The sequence below is a fragment of the Anolis carolinensis genome, chromosome 2 (genome assembly GCF_035594765.1).
Source record: "Anolis carolinensis isolate JA03-04 chromosome 2, rAnoCar3.1.pri, whole genome shotgun sequence".
Classification (NCBI taxonomy): Eukaryota; Metazoa; Chordata; class Lepidosauria; order Squamata; family Dactyloidae; genus Anolis; species Anolis carolinensis.
This window is the reverse complement of record NC_085842.1, coordinates 218,165,768-218,182,138: the sequence shown is the minus strand read 5'-3', so window position 1 is coordinate 218,182,138 and position 16,371 is coordinate 218,165,768. Positions and strand designations below refer to the sequence as shown.

Sequence of the window (16,371 nt, the reverse complement as noted above, 5' to 3'; positions counted from 1 at the left end):
GGGGTGGGCGTGGCTCCTGCTCAAGAGGGTGTGGCTGAGCCTCTCCCCTAGTCCAAGATGCAGGGCTGGGAGAGGGAGGGGGAGGTGGGTGGGGCCACAAATGGGCTGCCAGGACTGGGATGGGCGGAGTTATGAGCTCTGAGGCAGGGCTGAGCTTCTATCCCTGTCCTGCGGCACCTACCAGGACACAGGGGGTGGGGCTAGAAGAGGAGGCGGGGCTTCTTCCCAAGTGCCTGACAGGGCTGAACCTCTATACCCCACCCCGTGTTCTAACAAGCGCCTGAGGGGAGGTATACAGAGGCTCTTGGGAAGAGGCCCCGCCCCCACCCCTAAGCCCGCCCTTTAGTCCTAAAAGGCCTCTCAGGAGAGGCATAGAGGCTCAGCCCTGTCTTGGGCTCTTGGAAGGAGGCCCCACCCCTTCCCTAGCTCCGCCCTCTGTGTCCCAACAAGCGCCTCAGGAGAGGTATAGATTCTCAGCTCTGTCTCGAGCTCTTGGGAAGAAGCCACGCCCACTCCTCTAGCTCCACCCCCTGTTTGTCCTAACAGGCGCCTCAGGGGGCTCAGCCCTGTTTCCGGCACTTCGGAAGAGGCCCCGCCCCTCCCCTGGCCCCGCCCCATCTCCTAATGGGTGCCATCACCGCCCCCCTGGATCGCTGCAGCACCCACCAGGGGGCGGTAGCACCCACTTTGGGAATCACTGCCTTAGAGTAATCAAAGTTATAAACCTTCTTTTCTACTGGAGATGGAAATTAAGGGTTTATTCAAAAGCTTAATGCATGGGTGTCAAACTCATTTTCATCAAGGGCCACCTCAGTCTTATGGTGGCCTTCAAAGGGCCATTTTTAATTGTAAGACTATATATAAATGTAATTATGTTGTCCCAGCATTGAATGACACATATGAATTACTGGAAAAGAAATGAACCCAAAGTTTTGTGCGACAATTTGAAAGCCCCAGCTCATTTTTATTACATTCCAAGCAGCATGCACTTTCCTTATTTTCGTGTTTAATTTCACACGGGCCCAATTGACCTATCTGAAACATCAGTAACAAAACAAAAAAAAGCCAATTTATCTATAAGCAGACATCAAGAAAAGAGGTAAGAAGAGGCTTTGACAGTCTGTGTCTTCCTCTGTGGCAGGAATGTATTATCACGAGAGTCATAGAAGTTGGAAGAGACCTTATGGGCTATCCGATCCAACCTCCTGTCAAGAAGCAGGAAAATTGCATTCAAAGCACCCCGATAGATAGCCATCCAGCTTCTGTTTAAAAGCCGCCAAAGAAGGAGCCTCCAGGGTAAAGATTTCCACTGCCAAACAGCTCTCACAGTTAGGAAGTTCTTCCTAATGTTCAGGTGGAATCAGGTGAAAAACCATTACAGTGGTGTGCCAAGGAAAGGGCTCTTGGGCACCTCAAGAGACAGCCGAGGAAAACACTTACTTGGAGTCTGTGGACCAGTGACAAGCATAGATCTTGGCCAGGTGCCCACGCAGGGTTCGCCGTGTGCGCATCTGTATGCGCCCGACCACTTCAATCCCAGAGACGAGCTGAATAGAAAAGGGAAGATTAGCCCGGCAAATTCAGATAGTGGAAGAACATCCCCTCTCCTAAACCACGTTGAATGATTCGAGTAACCCCACTCCTTGCTGGAGATTTGTGCCAGATGACTTTTGATTCTGTCTTGGCAAGGTAAAGTTTTGCCACACTTACCTGAGCAAGTGTAGTGTCTGCACAAGCTTTTCGAGCTTCCTGCAACCAGAGAGAGAAAGAGTCAGAATTGTCGGAGGTGGAATAAAATTCTAGGAGGAAAGTGTTGCTTTATTGTAATCCTCATTCCGTAAGTGATCATTCTGATACTCTCCCTGCTTGTAGATGTGGGTCTGAGGCTTTTAAAAAAAATTGTGTCAGAAGAAACTTGAGAACATACTGCAAGTCACTTCTCCTGTGGGAGAATTGTCCATCTACAGAGACGTTGCCCAGGGGACGCCTGGATGTCTTACCATCCTGCTGGGAGACTTCCCTCATGTCTCTGCAAGCTAGAGCTGACATAAAGGAGCTCACCCCATCTAGTGGATTTGAACCAGCAACCTTCAGGTCAGCAACCCAACCTTCAGGTCAGCAGTCCTGCTGGCACAGGGTTTAACCCATTGCGCCATCGCGGCTCCCCCAGTCTCATGGTCTGTGGCTCAGCTCTAGGAATGAGAAGACGTCTCATCTAGACCGCAGCCAGTTCCACCTAAGAAATTTTACGTGACCATAGGTATACAGGTTTATAAAATAGGTATAGAAATAAAACATTTACTGACAATAAATCAGCATTTGCAAGACTTGCTAAACAGACTAATCTCCTTTTCTGTGGAGTACAGCAGAAACATTTTCTGCAGAATCCATTGTAAACGCTGCACATTTGCAGGTTCTACTACATTTTAGGAATCTTACAATTTTAACAGATGTGATTTTATCTGTGTTATGGGTGTTGTTTTTTTAAATTTATGTCGCTGTTTATATACTCATCTACTGTTTGTTTATATGCGGCACTTTGAAATGCTTCTGTGAGCTGCCCCGAATTCCTTCGGGGAGATGGTGGCAGGGTATAAAATATTATTTTTATTATTATTATCATCATCATCATCATCATCATCATGGAGCCCCTGGTGGTGCAATGGGTTAAACCCTTGTGACGGCAGTTAGAATCTGGGGAGCGGGGTGAGCTCCTGTTTGTCAGCTCCAGCTCCCCATGCAGGGACATGAGAGAAGCCTCCCACAGGATAGTAAAACATCAAACATCCGAGCATCCCCTGGGCAACGTTCTTGCAGATGGCCAACTCTCTCATACCAGAAGCAATTTGCAGTTTCTCAAGTCGCTTCTGACACGAATAATAATAATAATAATAATGCAAAAGGCCACCCGACTGGGATCTGCGCGCATCATCCGAAAATACATCACACAGTCCTAGACACTTGGGAAGTGTTCGACTTGTGATTTTGTGAAACGAAATCCAGCATATCTATCTTGTTTGCTGTGTCATAAAATAATAATAATAATAATAATAATTATTATTATTATTATTATTGCTACTAGATTTGTGTAAATGAGTGGCGTTCAGAAACCTTTTACTGTTGCCAATTTTTCAGGACCCCTTCACTGAGCAAAGGACCCCCATTTTTGGTTGAGGCCCACAGTTTAAGAAGCAGTGGTCTATAGGCTTCTCTCCAGTGTCTCCCCGCATTACCTCAATCTGCTTCTTGAGCTGCTCTGACTCTTGCTTCATTTGCTCTATTTCACCCATGTTGACAGACTAGCTTTGGACTGCCCTCTCTGTGTCTTCCGGATCCTGTAGAGACATAAAAGAAACATATTAAGGTTTTTAAACGCTATCCCTTTCCCAAAAAAATCAAATATTTCCTGACCCTCCTTGGATGTACCTCTGGACTCTTATTCATCACAGAGCAGACACAGACTGACTCTCCAGTTCCATGAGCAGTGTTTGCCCTGCCTGTAGACATCTTTACTTTGTGCCAGGGGAGATCGAGACTATGAGGGTGGCACATCTTTCATACTACAAGAACTGGCATTCAAAGGCAGCCAAGTCAGAGGGTAACCTTTTCAATAACCAAATGTAACCAAGCTTTTCAGTAGGCGTAGAGCCCAAAAGGCTTAAATTGTAGACCTAGCGGTTATTCACTGAAAGCACTTTATATGACTGGTGGGTTGCTATTCATTTTACGTTTATAATTACTATAACGTTTTGTTGATGTTGACATCCTCAATGGCACAGCATGTTAAAGTGCTGAGCTGCTGGACTTGCAGACCGAAAGGTCGCAGGTTCGAATCTGAAGTGAGTGAGTGTCTGCTGTTTGCCCCAGCTTCTTCCAACCTAGTAGTTTGAAAACATGCAAATGTGAGTAGATCAATAGGTTCTGCTTCTGTGGGAAGGTAACGGCGCTCCATGCAGTCATGCCGGCCACATGACCTGGGAGGTGTCTACAGACAACGCTGGCTCTTCGGCTTAGAAATTGGACACAACTGGGAAAACCTTTACTTTTTTACCTTTTTGATGTTTATTTAAGAGTTGATTGATTTTATTGTGGTATTTTTATGTATTGATGATGTAAATTATGTTTTCCTTTGATACTGATGTATCTGTATTTATTGCACAATATGTATTGTTACATTATGAGAGCTTTGTAAGCTGCCCTGAGTCCCTTTTAAGAGATGATGGTGTGAAAGAAATAAAGTTTAATTAATTAATTAATTAATTAATTATTAACCTTGCCAAATCAAATGCAGCTCCCCAGTTATCTCAATCAGGCAAGAAAAGCAGCAGCCTTACAATATGGATAGGCGGCGTTCGAGGTTTGTGTCCCACAAATGTGCACTGGAAGAATAGAAAAACACTGCAGGTGACCAGAGTCCACATAAGTACTGAAGATACGAGAGTTATCCTGAAAGTAGATTACGTTTTAGAATTAAAAATGAACAAAGTATAGGAGAAAACATTTACCATATGCAGTTGAAAGCCACACCCAAATACCACTTCTCAACATAGTCGCCATTCAAATCTAGGCACTTATCATAGCAATGAATGAGCGTGGCAACTCCTCCCCAACAAAACTCTGCCGCTTGTGTCCTCAGCCAGCCAGTCTCCCCTTCTGCAGCTGCGCATCGTCGCCAAAATGCTGCATTGAGGACGCAAGCGGCAGAGTTTTGTGGGGGAGGAGTTGCTAAGCTCATTCATCACTATGATAAGTGCCTAGATTTGAATGGCAACTATGTTGAGAAGTGGCATTTGGGTGTGGCTTTCAACTGCATATGGTAAATGTTTTCTCTTAGACTTTGTTCATTTTTAATTCCAAAACGTAATCTACTTTCTGGATAACCCTTGTATTTTAAGGTATAGATTGTCCTCATGAGGACAGAGCAAATAACTGAGAGAAGAGAGAATTGTGCAGGAAAACACAATCAAATCACTCCTGATAGAGTATGACACGGATTCTCAAACTGTACTCCGCAGAGCCCTTAGGGCTCCATGAGTAATAGTGCAACACCATCTGCTTCCTCGTCCTCTTTCCTCCTCTTTCTGAGAAATGCAGGGAAATTGGTTTGGAGCTGCTGAAACAGCAGCACCCTCCTCCAGGGTTTAGACTCTTTCTCTCTCGCCTCCCTCGCTGCCCAGACCTTTTTCCCCATGTGCTTTAGTTGCCACTGGCCCAGCCTGTCTATCAGATTGTAAAATGAAACAAGGCCCCTGTGTCCAAAAGTTGCCCATACCTAATATATGTACATTATATACAGTAGAGTTTCGCTTATCCAATCTTCGCTTATCCAATATTTTGGATTATCCAACGCAGTCTGCCTCTCACCCAGATCCACAGCTCTTTCTCTGGGCAGCAAGGACTGAACCTTTTACCAATTTAAGTTCCGACAAAGTTATTACTGTAAATTCATTTTATGCAATTCTATCTTTATTTATAGTCAATTTTTTAGTAGTAAATGTTTTTGTAGTCAGTGCTTTCAAATACATTGCAATGTTTTGGTGCTAAATTCGTAAATACAGTTATTACTACATAATGTTATAGTGTATTGAACTGCTTTTTCTGTCGATTTGTTGTAAAACATGATGTTTTGGTGCTTAATTTGTAAAATCATAATGTACTGTAATTTGATATTTAATAGGCTTTTCCTTAATCCCTCCTTATTATCCAACATTTTTGTTTATCCAACGTTCTGCCAGCCCATTTATGTTGGGTAAGACAGACTCTACTGTATTATATATACGGTAGAATCTCATTTATCCAACATTCGCTTATCCAATGTTCTGGATCATCCAACGCAGTCTGCCTTTTAGTAGTCAATGTTTTTGTAGTCAGTGTTTTAAATTCATTGTGATATTTTGGTGGTAAATTCGTAAATATAGTAATTACTACATAGCATTACTGCACATTGAACTACTTTTTCTGTCAAATTTGTTGTATAACATGATGTTTTGGTGCTTAATTTGTATAATGATTACCTAATTTGATGTTTAATCAGCTTTTCCTGAATCCCTTCTTATTATCCAACATATTCACTTATCCAATGTGTTTATGTTGGATAAGTGAGACTCTACTGTAATATAATATACAAACATTTATTGGGGCTCCACAAGATATTGCTTCAAAAAGGACACTATGGCTGAAAAAGTTTGAGAATCTCTGGGTTATGGAAGATGATGGAGATTTCGTTACAGAACTGCACGTACAGACTTGTTTGGTAGGCAGTTGGCTTCAAAGCAAAGGGAAAACAGAGGGAATCATTTAACTGACTGAATTAAATGGCCAGGTTACATATAATAGTAATACATTTTATTGATTAGCCCTTAGGCCATATCACAATACTAAACAACAAGGCTTGATAGGACTTGACTATACTCTATATAGAAAGTTAAAATTACACACTTATAACAATACAGTAAGTACATGTGTAATGAAGCCCCCGTGGCGCAGCGGGTTAAAACACTGAGCTGCTGAACTTGCTGACTGAACGGTTGGCGGTTTGCATCCGGGGAGCAGGGTGAGTTCCCACTGTTAGCCCCAGCTTCTGCCAACCTAGCAGTTCGAAAACATGCGAATGTGAGTAAATCAATAGGTACTGCTCCGGCGGGAAGGTAACGGTGCTCTCTGCAGTCATGCCGGCCACATGACCTTGGAGGTGTCTAGCGACAACACCGGCTCTTTGGCTTAGAAATGGAGATGAGCACCAACCCCCAGAGTCAGATACGACTGGACTTAATATCAGGGGAAAACCTTTACCTTTACCTTTTACATGTGTAATATCTCCCTTGCAGAATTTCAGAAAAATCTTTGGCTGGATTACACCGGCCAACACACATTTTGGTGCCTCAAATGTTAGCCCTGTTTCTGTGTGTATTTGACCTGCTTGTTCCAAAAATGGCACCAGTTCTCCCCAGTAAGCTCTAGTTTTCGAGAATCAAAAGACACTTCTATACTCTTTCCATGTTTTCGCAACACAGTGTTGTTGGCAGGGTAAACTTGCCATGGCTCTGACCACATTCAGCATACACCTTACTTTGGATGCCTTTTATATGAGACTTACCTATTGTTCATTAAAGTCACAGCAGTGAGAATAAAATACAGTGTTTCAAAAAGATGGACACAGTTTGAAATCCTTATTTCTAGGAAATACCCACAAATGAACTGCTCACCCTTTGAAAAGTTGGGCCATAGAATTTCAAAGGGTTACTGCTAGATGCCTCTTCCAGAGCACAACCTCCCTAAGCCTCAGGCATTCGAAGACAAAAGGTTTGATGTGATATTCAGTTGTGGAGTGATTTTTTAAAAAAGATTTGTTTCTGGCTCAAAATCATTAGTTGATAACTCATTAAACCCTTTGAAACTTTTTGTATACAGTAGAGTCTCGCTTATCCAACATAAACGGGCTGGCAGAACACTGGATAAGCGAAAATGTTAGATAATAAGGAGGGATTAAGGAAAAGCCTGTTAAACATCAAATTACGTTATGATTTTACAAATTAAGCACCAACAAATCGACAGAAAAAGCAGTTCAATACACAGTAACATTACTTAGTAATTACTGTATTTATGAATTTAGCACTAAAATATCGCAATATATTTATTATTTATTTATTTACAGCATTTATATTCCACCCTTCTCACCCCAAAGGGGACTCAGGGCAGATCACATTACACATTCAATGCCTTTTAACATAGAACAAAGACAAGACAAACATAGGCTCCGAGCGGGCCTCGAACTCATGACCTCCTGGTTAGAGTGATTCATTGCAGCTGGTTATACCTGGCTTGCTCTCCAGCCTGCGCCACAGCCCGAAATCATTGACTACAAAAACACTGACTACTAAAAGGCAGACTGCATTGGATAATACAGAACACTGGCTAAGCGAAGGTTGGATAAGTGAGACTCTACTGTAGTTGCAATATTTACCATTGTGAAACATACTGCTTTGATGTGTTGTCAAAGGGTTTCGTGGTTGGAATCACTGGGTTGCTGTGAGTTTTCCAGCCTGCATGGCCATGTTCCAAAAGCATTCTCTCCTGACATTTCGCCACATCTATGGCAGGCATCCTGAGAGGTTGTGAGGTCTCTTGGAAACTAGGCAAGTGAGGTTTATATATCTGTGGACTGTCCAGGGTGGGAGAAAGAACTCTTGTCTGCTTGAGGCAAGTGTGAATGTTGCAACTGACCACCTTGATTAGCATTTAAAAGCCTGGCTGCTTCCTCCCTGGGGGAATCCTTTGTTGGGAGGTGTTAGCTGGCTCTGGTTGTTTCCTTTCTGGAATTCCTCTGTTTTCTGAGTGTTGTTCTTTATTTATGGTCCTGATTTTAGAGTTTTTAAAATACTGGTAGTCAGGTTTTGTTCATTCTGATGGTTTTCTCTTTTCTGTTGAAATTGTCCACATGCTTACGGATTTCAATGGCTACTCTGTGTAGTCTGACATGGTGGTTGTTGGTGTGGTCCAGCTTTTCAGTGTTCTCAAATAATTTTCTGTGCCCAGGTTGGTTCATCAGGTGCTCAGCTATGGCTGCCTTCTGTGGTTGAATCAGTCTGCCATGCCTTTCATGTTCCATGATTCGTGTTCGGGCAATGCTGCTGCCTTTGGTGGTACCTATGTAGATTTGTCCATAGCTGCATGCTATAAGATAGACTCCTGCAGAGGTGAGAGGATCCTTCTTGTCCTTCACTGAATGTAGCATTTGTTGGATTTTCTTAGTCTGTAGATAGTTTGTAAGTTGTGTTTTTTCATCAGCTTCCCTATGCTGTCAGTATTTCCCTTGATGTATGGTAAGAACACTTTTCCTCTGGGTGGATCTTTGTTTTTACTCTCCTGGCTTGTTCTTTTTCGTTTCTGAGATCTCTCTTGAAAGGAAAGTGAGGCAGCCTTGTGTGTGGACGCCCCCTGTTGGCGGGCGCAGTCCCTTCACTCGCTCAGCAAGAAAGACATGCCCAAGGATGAGGATTGCTTGCGCCACTGCGCCCCCTAGTGGCCGCTCATGAGAACTGCTCATGGGAGAGAAGTGGTCCAGCTACAGTCCTGTTTTCTCCTGGCACTCAAATTTGATTCTTGTCTGTTCTGATTGTTCGTATTGGCCTCAAGTGAGAGCACTGATTAAATTGACCTCCGCAGACATCTCTGCAAATTCCTCATGGGTTTGACTCAATCATACATATGTCTGCCTTCCACCTGGAAATGTATGTCTTCACTGCGAAAGAATATGTGGATCCAGAATAGGTCTTTACTGTCATTTGCGGACTCACTACCAAGCCTCTGCCCCTTGGAGGACAATCATACTTGGCTGCAAATGTTAGCCTATTATAGCCTGTACTTAGAGCCCCTGGTGGCACAATGGGTTAAACCCTTGTGCCAGCAGGACTGCTGACTTGAAGTTTGGGTTGCTGACCTGAAGATTGCTGGTTCGAATCCGGGGTGAATGGAGATGAGCTCCCTCTATCAGCTCCAGCTCCTCATGCAGGGACGTGAGAGAAGCCTCCCACAAGGATGGTAAAACATCAAAAACATTTGGGTGCCCCCTGGGCAACGTCGATGCAGATGGCCAATTCTCTCACACCAGAAGTGACTTGCAGTTTCTTAAGTCACTCCTGACACACACACACACAAAAAGATCATACATCATCCTAGGTGATCACTTGTGATTAAGTCTTATTGTTCGGTTGTTGTGAGTTTTCATGGTTTTATGGCTATGTTCCAGAAGCATTCTCTCCTGACATTTCACCCATATCTATGGCAGGCATCCTCAGAGGTTGTGAGGTCTGGTGGAAAATGTGCAAGTGGGGTTTATATATCTGTGTAAAATCCAGTGTGGGAGAAATAACTCTTTGTTTGCTTGAGGCAAGTGTGAATGTTGCAAGTGGCTGGCTTGATTAGCATTGAATAGCCTTGTAGCTTCAAAGCCTGGCTGCTTCCTGCCTCAGGGAATCCTTTGTTGGGATGTGTTAGTTGGCCCTGATTGTTTCATGTCTGGAATTCCTGTTTTATGAGTATTGTTTTTTATTTACTGTCTTGATTTTAGAGGTTTTTTAAATATTGGTATCCAGATTTTGTTCATTTTTGTGGTTTCCTCCTTTCTGTTGAAATTGTCCACATGCTTTTGGATATCAGTGCCTTCCAGAGGTAGAGTTTTGGCAGTGGGTCTGTAAATTAATGTAAAGATCTGTTCTGGATCTGCATGGTTTTTCACAATGAAGACATGGATTTCCAGACAGAAGGCAGTAACGATAAAAGTTTGCTTGCCAATCCTTCCTCTTGGCATATTTTCCCCTTTTGCCCTCTATTTATGCCTCTTCAAAATCCATAACACCATTGATATCATCTGACCTTCAGTTAGATGCCCATGGGCCAGTTCTCGGTGCTTATGCCACATTTTTTAAAGTTAACTTTAAGCCCATCTTCTTAAATCTCTCTTTTTTTTTGTTAACCAACATTCCGTTTTCTGTTCTTGAGTTGAGAATCAACTCAGTAAACTACTTTGAAAGTAAACTCAATAAACCACTTTGGGTTTGACTCAATATTTCAAACAATATCTTCATACAGAGGTTGGAAAGATAATGCAAATACTCTACACAATATCAGACATCCTTCCTGCACATCAGAAATCATGGAGTCCCCAGTGGCACAGTAGGTTAAGCCCTTGTGCCGGCAGGACTGATGACTTGAAGGCTGGATTGCTGACCTGAAGGTTGAGGGTTCGAATCCAACCTGGGGACAGCGTGGATGAGCTCCCTTTCTCAGCTCCAGCTCCATGCGAGGGCATGAGAGAAGCCTCCCACAAGGATGGTAAAAACATCAAAACATCCAAGTGTCAGGTTGTTGTGTGTGTGTTTTTGGGCTGTATAACCATGTTCCAGAAGCATTCTCTCCTGACGTTTCACCCACATCTATGGTAGGCATCCTCAGAGGTTGTGAGCTATGACCTCTCACAACCTCCGAGGATGCCTGTTTCATAGGGTGAAACGTCAGGAGAGAATACTTCTGGAACAGGGCCATATAGCCTAGAAAACACACAACAACCCTGTGAATCCGGCCATGAAAGCCTTTGACAACATATCCGAGCGTCCCCTGGGTAACATCATTGCAGACGGCCAATTCTCTCACACCAGAAGCAACTTGCAGCTTCTCAAGTAAAATAAATAAATAAATCAGAAATCCTGAAATGGTGTTTCTATTGCAGCAGTATTGTTTGCTGCTGGTATTGCTAAGACAATCAGATAGTGAATTCTTTGACCTGGCAGTTTAGATGTACTGAAAGAGAGGAGCCTGTGGAAACCACACTGGGCAGATGCCCTCCAGATGTTTGGGCCTCCAACTCTCAGAAAACCTAGCCAGCCTATTCAATGGTTAGGAATTCTGGGAGTTGGAGGCCCAAACAACTGGAGTGCTGCAGGTTGAGGAGGCCTGTTTAGCAGTTTGAAAATGCACAAGTGGCCCAGAGTCTCCTTTGTGTTAGCACCACAATACACCTATACCTGAATATATCGTCAAAATCATCTCCTGCACTGTGGAGCTTCGCTCTCCATCCCACCCCTTCTAGTCAGTTCCAATTATGGTTCATGAGTGTTTTTTTAAAATCATGTCACTCAGAAGTGACTTGAGAACATACTGCAAGTCGCTTCTGGTTTGAGAGAATTGAGTGTCTACAGAGACATTACCCAGGGGATGTCTGGATGTGTTAGCTGGGAGGCTTCTCTCATGTCCCTGCAAGCTAGAGCTGACAGATGGGAGCTCATCCCATCTCACAGATTCAAACCAACAACCTTCAGGTCAGCAACCCAACCTTCAGGTCAACAGTCCAGCCGGCACAAGGGTTTACCCTATTGTGCCACCATGGCTCCTGATATGAATGTGGTCTCCTGCTTGCTGTTTCTTTGCTTTCTTGGCCTTTTTTGACTAAGGAAAGACAACCTCTCTGAGCAGCTGCAAACCTGCTAGCATCTGTTATGGTTTGAGATGAGTGTCAGCTTTCAGGCTGTTTTCTGAATGTTTTGCATTTCACTTGCTGATCCCTGTAAAGCTGCCTGGTGTCAGAAATCACTTTATTTGGTTCAGGGAGTGGCTGTTTCTGCCAGGGACAGTGCATCGCAAAGTCACAAAACAACCACTGCAACATTGCAAAGTCCTTTGCTACCCCAGAAAAGTTAGTGTATACACCCCATGCATAGCTTTCTTTCTTTTTTTCATGTAATACTGGTGAATTTGTCTTGTTGGAGTAAATCGGAGTTATCTCAGTTCTCATGTCTGTGGCTGCTTCTCAACATTTTTTTTCTTTTTTGCAGATAGGCTACAACACCCAAAGGAGTTATTTACATTTGCGTGCCTCTCCCTGGAGTCAGCAAGCTATTATGGATCTATTATCCTAAAATTGACAGGTCATGCTTTTGTGTGACCACTCCACAAATGAGAAATTCCTGTCTATTAATACACTTGGGCAGACAATTAAGATAACGACCCTTTTATCATTGACCTCTAGCACAAATATGTAACCAGGGGGGAAAAAGTATATTAGCCAACCTGCATTAAGTTAATTTGCAGGAATAAGGAAGGAATAAGTCCTCCAAGAACTGAAGAAGCATCAGAAAAGAAACTGGGTTGCTGTGAGTTTTCCGGGCAGTATAGCTATGTTCCAGAAGCATTCTCTCCTGACGTTTTGCCCACATCTATGTCAGGCATCCTCAGAGGTTATGAGGTCTGTTGGAAACTAGGCAAGTGGGGTTTATATTTCTATGGAAAGTCCAGGTTGTGAGAAAGAACTCTTGTCTGTTGGAGGCAAGTGTGAATGTTGCAATTGGTCGGCTTGATTAGCATTGAATAGCCTTGCAGCTTCAAAGGCTGGCTATTCCTGCCTGGGGGAATCTTTTGTTGGGAGTTTAGCAACTGTTTCTGGACCCATTTCCATGAGAAAGAGGAAGGGAAAGCGAGACTGAGAGGTTCGTTCTTAGAGATGATATAAACTAAGAGGGTCCCTTTGCTTTCAATATCACATCATCTCTTAGTCTTTCAGTGTAATTGTTGGTGTTGCTATACGCAGGGATTCCTGAAAGCCCTACAAGTAGATTATTAGATAGAGCGTCTTTTCTGATGTCAGGCACCACAGGATTTCCCTTTTAATTTCTCTGGATACTACAACCATTTTGAATCCTCCTTGACTGTTTTTGCCTACTTGAAGGGTCAGTATGGGCTATGACTGTCAAGCTCCTTGTCAACGTGATCAATCTGCCTCATCTTCCTGACTCTGGAGCTCCTGTGACTATCAGCTCTTTAGTAGAGTGCTGCAGTAAATGTGACAATCAGCTCTTTAATAAAGCCAGGTAGCAAATGGAGCACAGCCAGGCTATAAACCCAATCCTAAATGAGAGTCCTTTGAGGCCCCACAGTGGCTCAGCTGAGTCTCTATCCACAAGAAGAGGCTTAGAGACTATGAGGTCAGGAGACGTAAAGGGCCGACGGTGTCCAAATATAGTTGCCACTGGTTAGTCATTTCAACAGAGAGAGGGCCTTCTGTAAGTCCTGCTAAAGGTAAAGGTAAAGGATTTCCCCTGACATTAAGTCTAGTTGAGTCCGACTCTGGGGGTTGGTGCTCATCTGCATTTCTAAGCCAAAGAGCCAGTGTTGTCTATAGACACTTCCAAGGTCATGTAATCGGCGTGACTGCATTACTTTCGTGCTGAGGCGGTACCTATTGATCTACTCACATTTGCATGTTTTCGAACTGCTAGGTTGACAGAAGCTAGGGCTGACAGCAGGAGCTCACCCACTCCCTAGACCTTTCGGTCAGCAAGTTCAGCAGCTCAGCTGTTCAGCCCACTGTGCCACCAGGAGCTCTGTTCTGCTACCACATGAGTTATGGTAGGTGGTCACCAGGAATAGGATCTGCTCAGAGATGACACTTCAGACATGGAATGCTCTTCCCAGAAATTCCACCTATTTTGGCACCTATTTTGTTGTTCTTCCAAGTACCAAGCAAAGACCTTTTGACTCCTCCAGCCATTTTATACTTAATTTGCAAATGCAATAGCTCTGTATTATGGCTAACAAGGCAATTACTGCATCTACCAATCCACCACAAAACAGGAGGGCCAGTGTGCTGTTGTGGTTCAAGCGTTGGTCTAGGGCTTTGGGAGACAGGGTTCAAATTGCCTCTGCTCAGCCCCTAAACACCACTGGGTGACCTTGAGTAAATAGGTCACACTCAGTCTAGGGCAGTGGTTCCCAACCTTTGGTCCTCCGGGTGTTTGGGACTTCAGCTCCCACAATTCCTAACAGCTGGTAAGCTTACTCAGACTTTTTGGAGTTGAAGTTCAAAACATCTGGAGGACCAGAGATTGGGAACCACTGGTCTAGGGGGAAGGTGATGGAAATCCACCTCTGAATAAATCTTGCCAAAAATACCAACACTCCTCTAGGATAGGTAAAGGTAAAGGTTTCCTCTGACGTTATGTCCAATTGTGTCCGACTCTGGGAGTTGGTGCTCATCTCCATTTCTAAGCCGAAGAGCCAGCATTGTCCGTAGACACCTCCAAGGTCATGTGACCAGCATGACTGCATGGAGCGCCGTTTCCTTCCCTCCAGAGTAGTACCTATTGATCTCACATTGGCATGTTTTCGAACTGTGAGGTTAGCAGAAGCTAGGGCTAACAGCGGGCACTCATTCCGTTCCCTGATTCGAACCTGTGATCATATGGTCCACAAATTCAGCAGCTCAGTGCTTTAACACACTGTGCCACCGAGGGCCTCTAAGATAGGGTCACCATAAATTGCAGTTGACTTGAAATCATATACCAAGCTTTTCCAAGCTAGATTTGTTCCTTTAAGCTCTGCCAACCTTGCTTCTACCACTAGTCTGGCAACTCTCAACCCATCCAAATACAACAGAGAGAGCACACTCATCCTTCTGAGCCTATTTGCACAAGCACTTTGCAAATGGTTGGGTGTCCTTTTCCCCATCTGGTTTGTGCTGTGGGAACCGTACCTTGTCAGAATAGACTGTGGGCTACACAGAAGAACCCTCACCTTCAGGCACTCATGGTCATAATGCATTTATTTCTGAATTAATACCCAGGGCCCTTCCACCCAGCCATATAACCCAGAATATCATGGCAGAAAATCCCACAATATCTTCTTTGAGTTGGGTTATTTGAGTCCACACTGCCATATATTCCAGTTCGAAGCAGAAAATGTGGGATTTTATTCAGCTGTATAGAAAGGGCCCCAGTTACTGAACTGATGCATGTAAAAAGGTTTCAGATGCCTTATAGGTAAATCCTAGACAATATTTTTTTCTGTTGTCCATTTGTAATTTGAACTGCCCAAAAGATCAAGAAGGTTTGGTCAACCCTTCCCTTTCCAGCAAGCCCAGGGATGCCTACCCTTGATTCAACCAACAACAGACGTGTTGTACCTTATGTTTAAGATGCACCTTATGTTTCCAGAATGAGCAAAACACTGTCCAGTCTTTGTTATGATTTTGTAATAAATCTGTATATTTACAGTAGAGTCTCACTTATCCAACATTCGCTTATCCAACATTCTGGATTATCCAACGCATTTTTGTAGTCAATGTTTTCAATATATTGTGATTTTTGGGTGCTAAATTCATAAATACAGTAATTACTACGTAGCATTGCTTCATATTGAACTACTTTTTCTGTCAAATTAGTTGTTTAACATGATGTTTTGGTGCTTAATTTGTAAAATCATAACCTAATTTGATGTTCAATAGGTTTCTCTTTCATCTCTCCTTGTTATCCAACATATTCGCTTATCCAACGTTCTGCCGGCCCGTTTATGTTGAATAAGTGAGACTCTACTGTATTTGGAAATAGACAGCAATTGGTCAGGACCTAAATACCCTAAAGACACCAGATCCCATCTGATTACACTATGTAACAAGATTTGAAAAAAAAAATCTCTTCCTTGTTTGAAAGTGTTGCTTCTTGTTTAATTGTATGGCACTTACTTTGAAAATACAGTAGAGTCTCACTTATCCAACATAAACGGGTCGGCAGAACGTTGGATAAGTGAATATGTTGGATAATAAGGAGGGATTAAGGAAAAGCCTATTAAACATCAAATTAGGTTATGATTTTACAAATTAAGCACCAAAACATCATGTTATACAACAAATTTGACAGAAAAAGTAGTTCAATACGCAGTAATGCTATGTAGTACTTACTGTATTTACGAATTTAGCACCAAAATATCACAATGTTTTGAAATCATTGACTACAAAAATGCGTTGCATAATCCAGAACGTTGGATAAGTGAGACTCTATTGTAGTTGTTATACTCCAGAAACTTCATTTTTGTCACTGCCACAAA

General features: G+C 43.2%; 1 protein-coding gene across 1 annotated transcript in view; it reads right to left on the bottom strand.

Annotated features, from left to right (window-relative positions):
- Positions 1-16,371, bottom strand: part of gnb3 (G protein subunit beta 3) — a 36,032-nt gene that overhangs the window by 10,180 nt on the left and 9,481 nt on the right. The window contains exons 2-4 of the mRNA XM_003227101.4: positions 3,234-3,335; positions 1,711-1,749; positions 1,441-1,547 (exon numbers count right to left, since the gene is read on the bottom strand). Of these exons, the coding sequence (XP_003227149.1) occupies positions 1,441-1,547; positions 1,711-1,749; positions 3,234-3,290 (203 nt within the window). The 5' untranslated portion in view covers positions 3,291-3,335. The remainder of the gene's footprint in view (positions 1-1,440; positions 1,548-1,710; positions 1,750-3,233; positions 3,336-16,371) is intronic.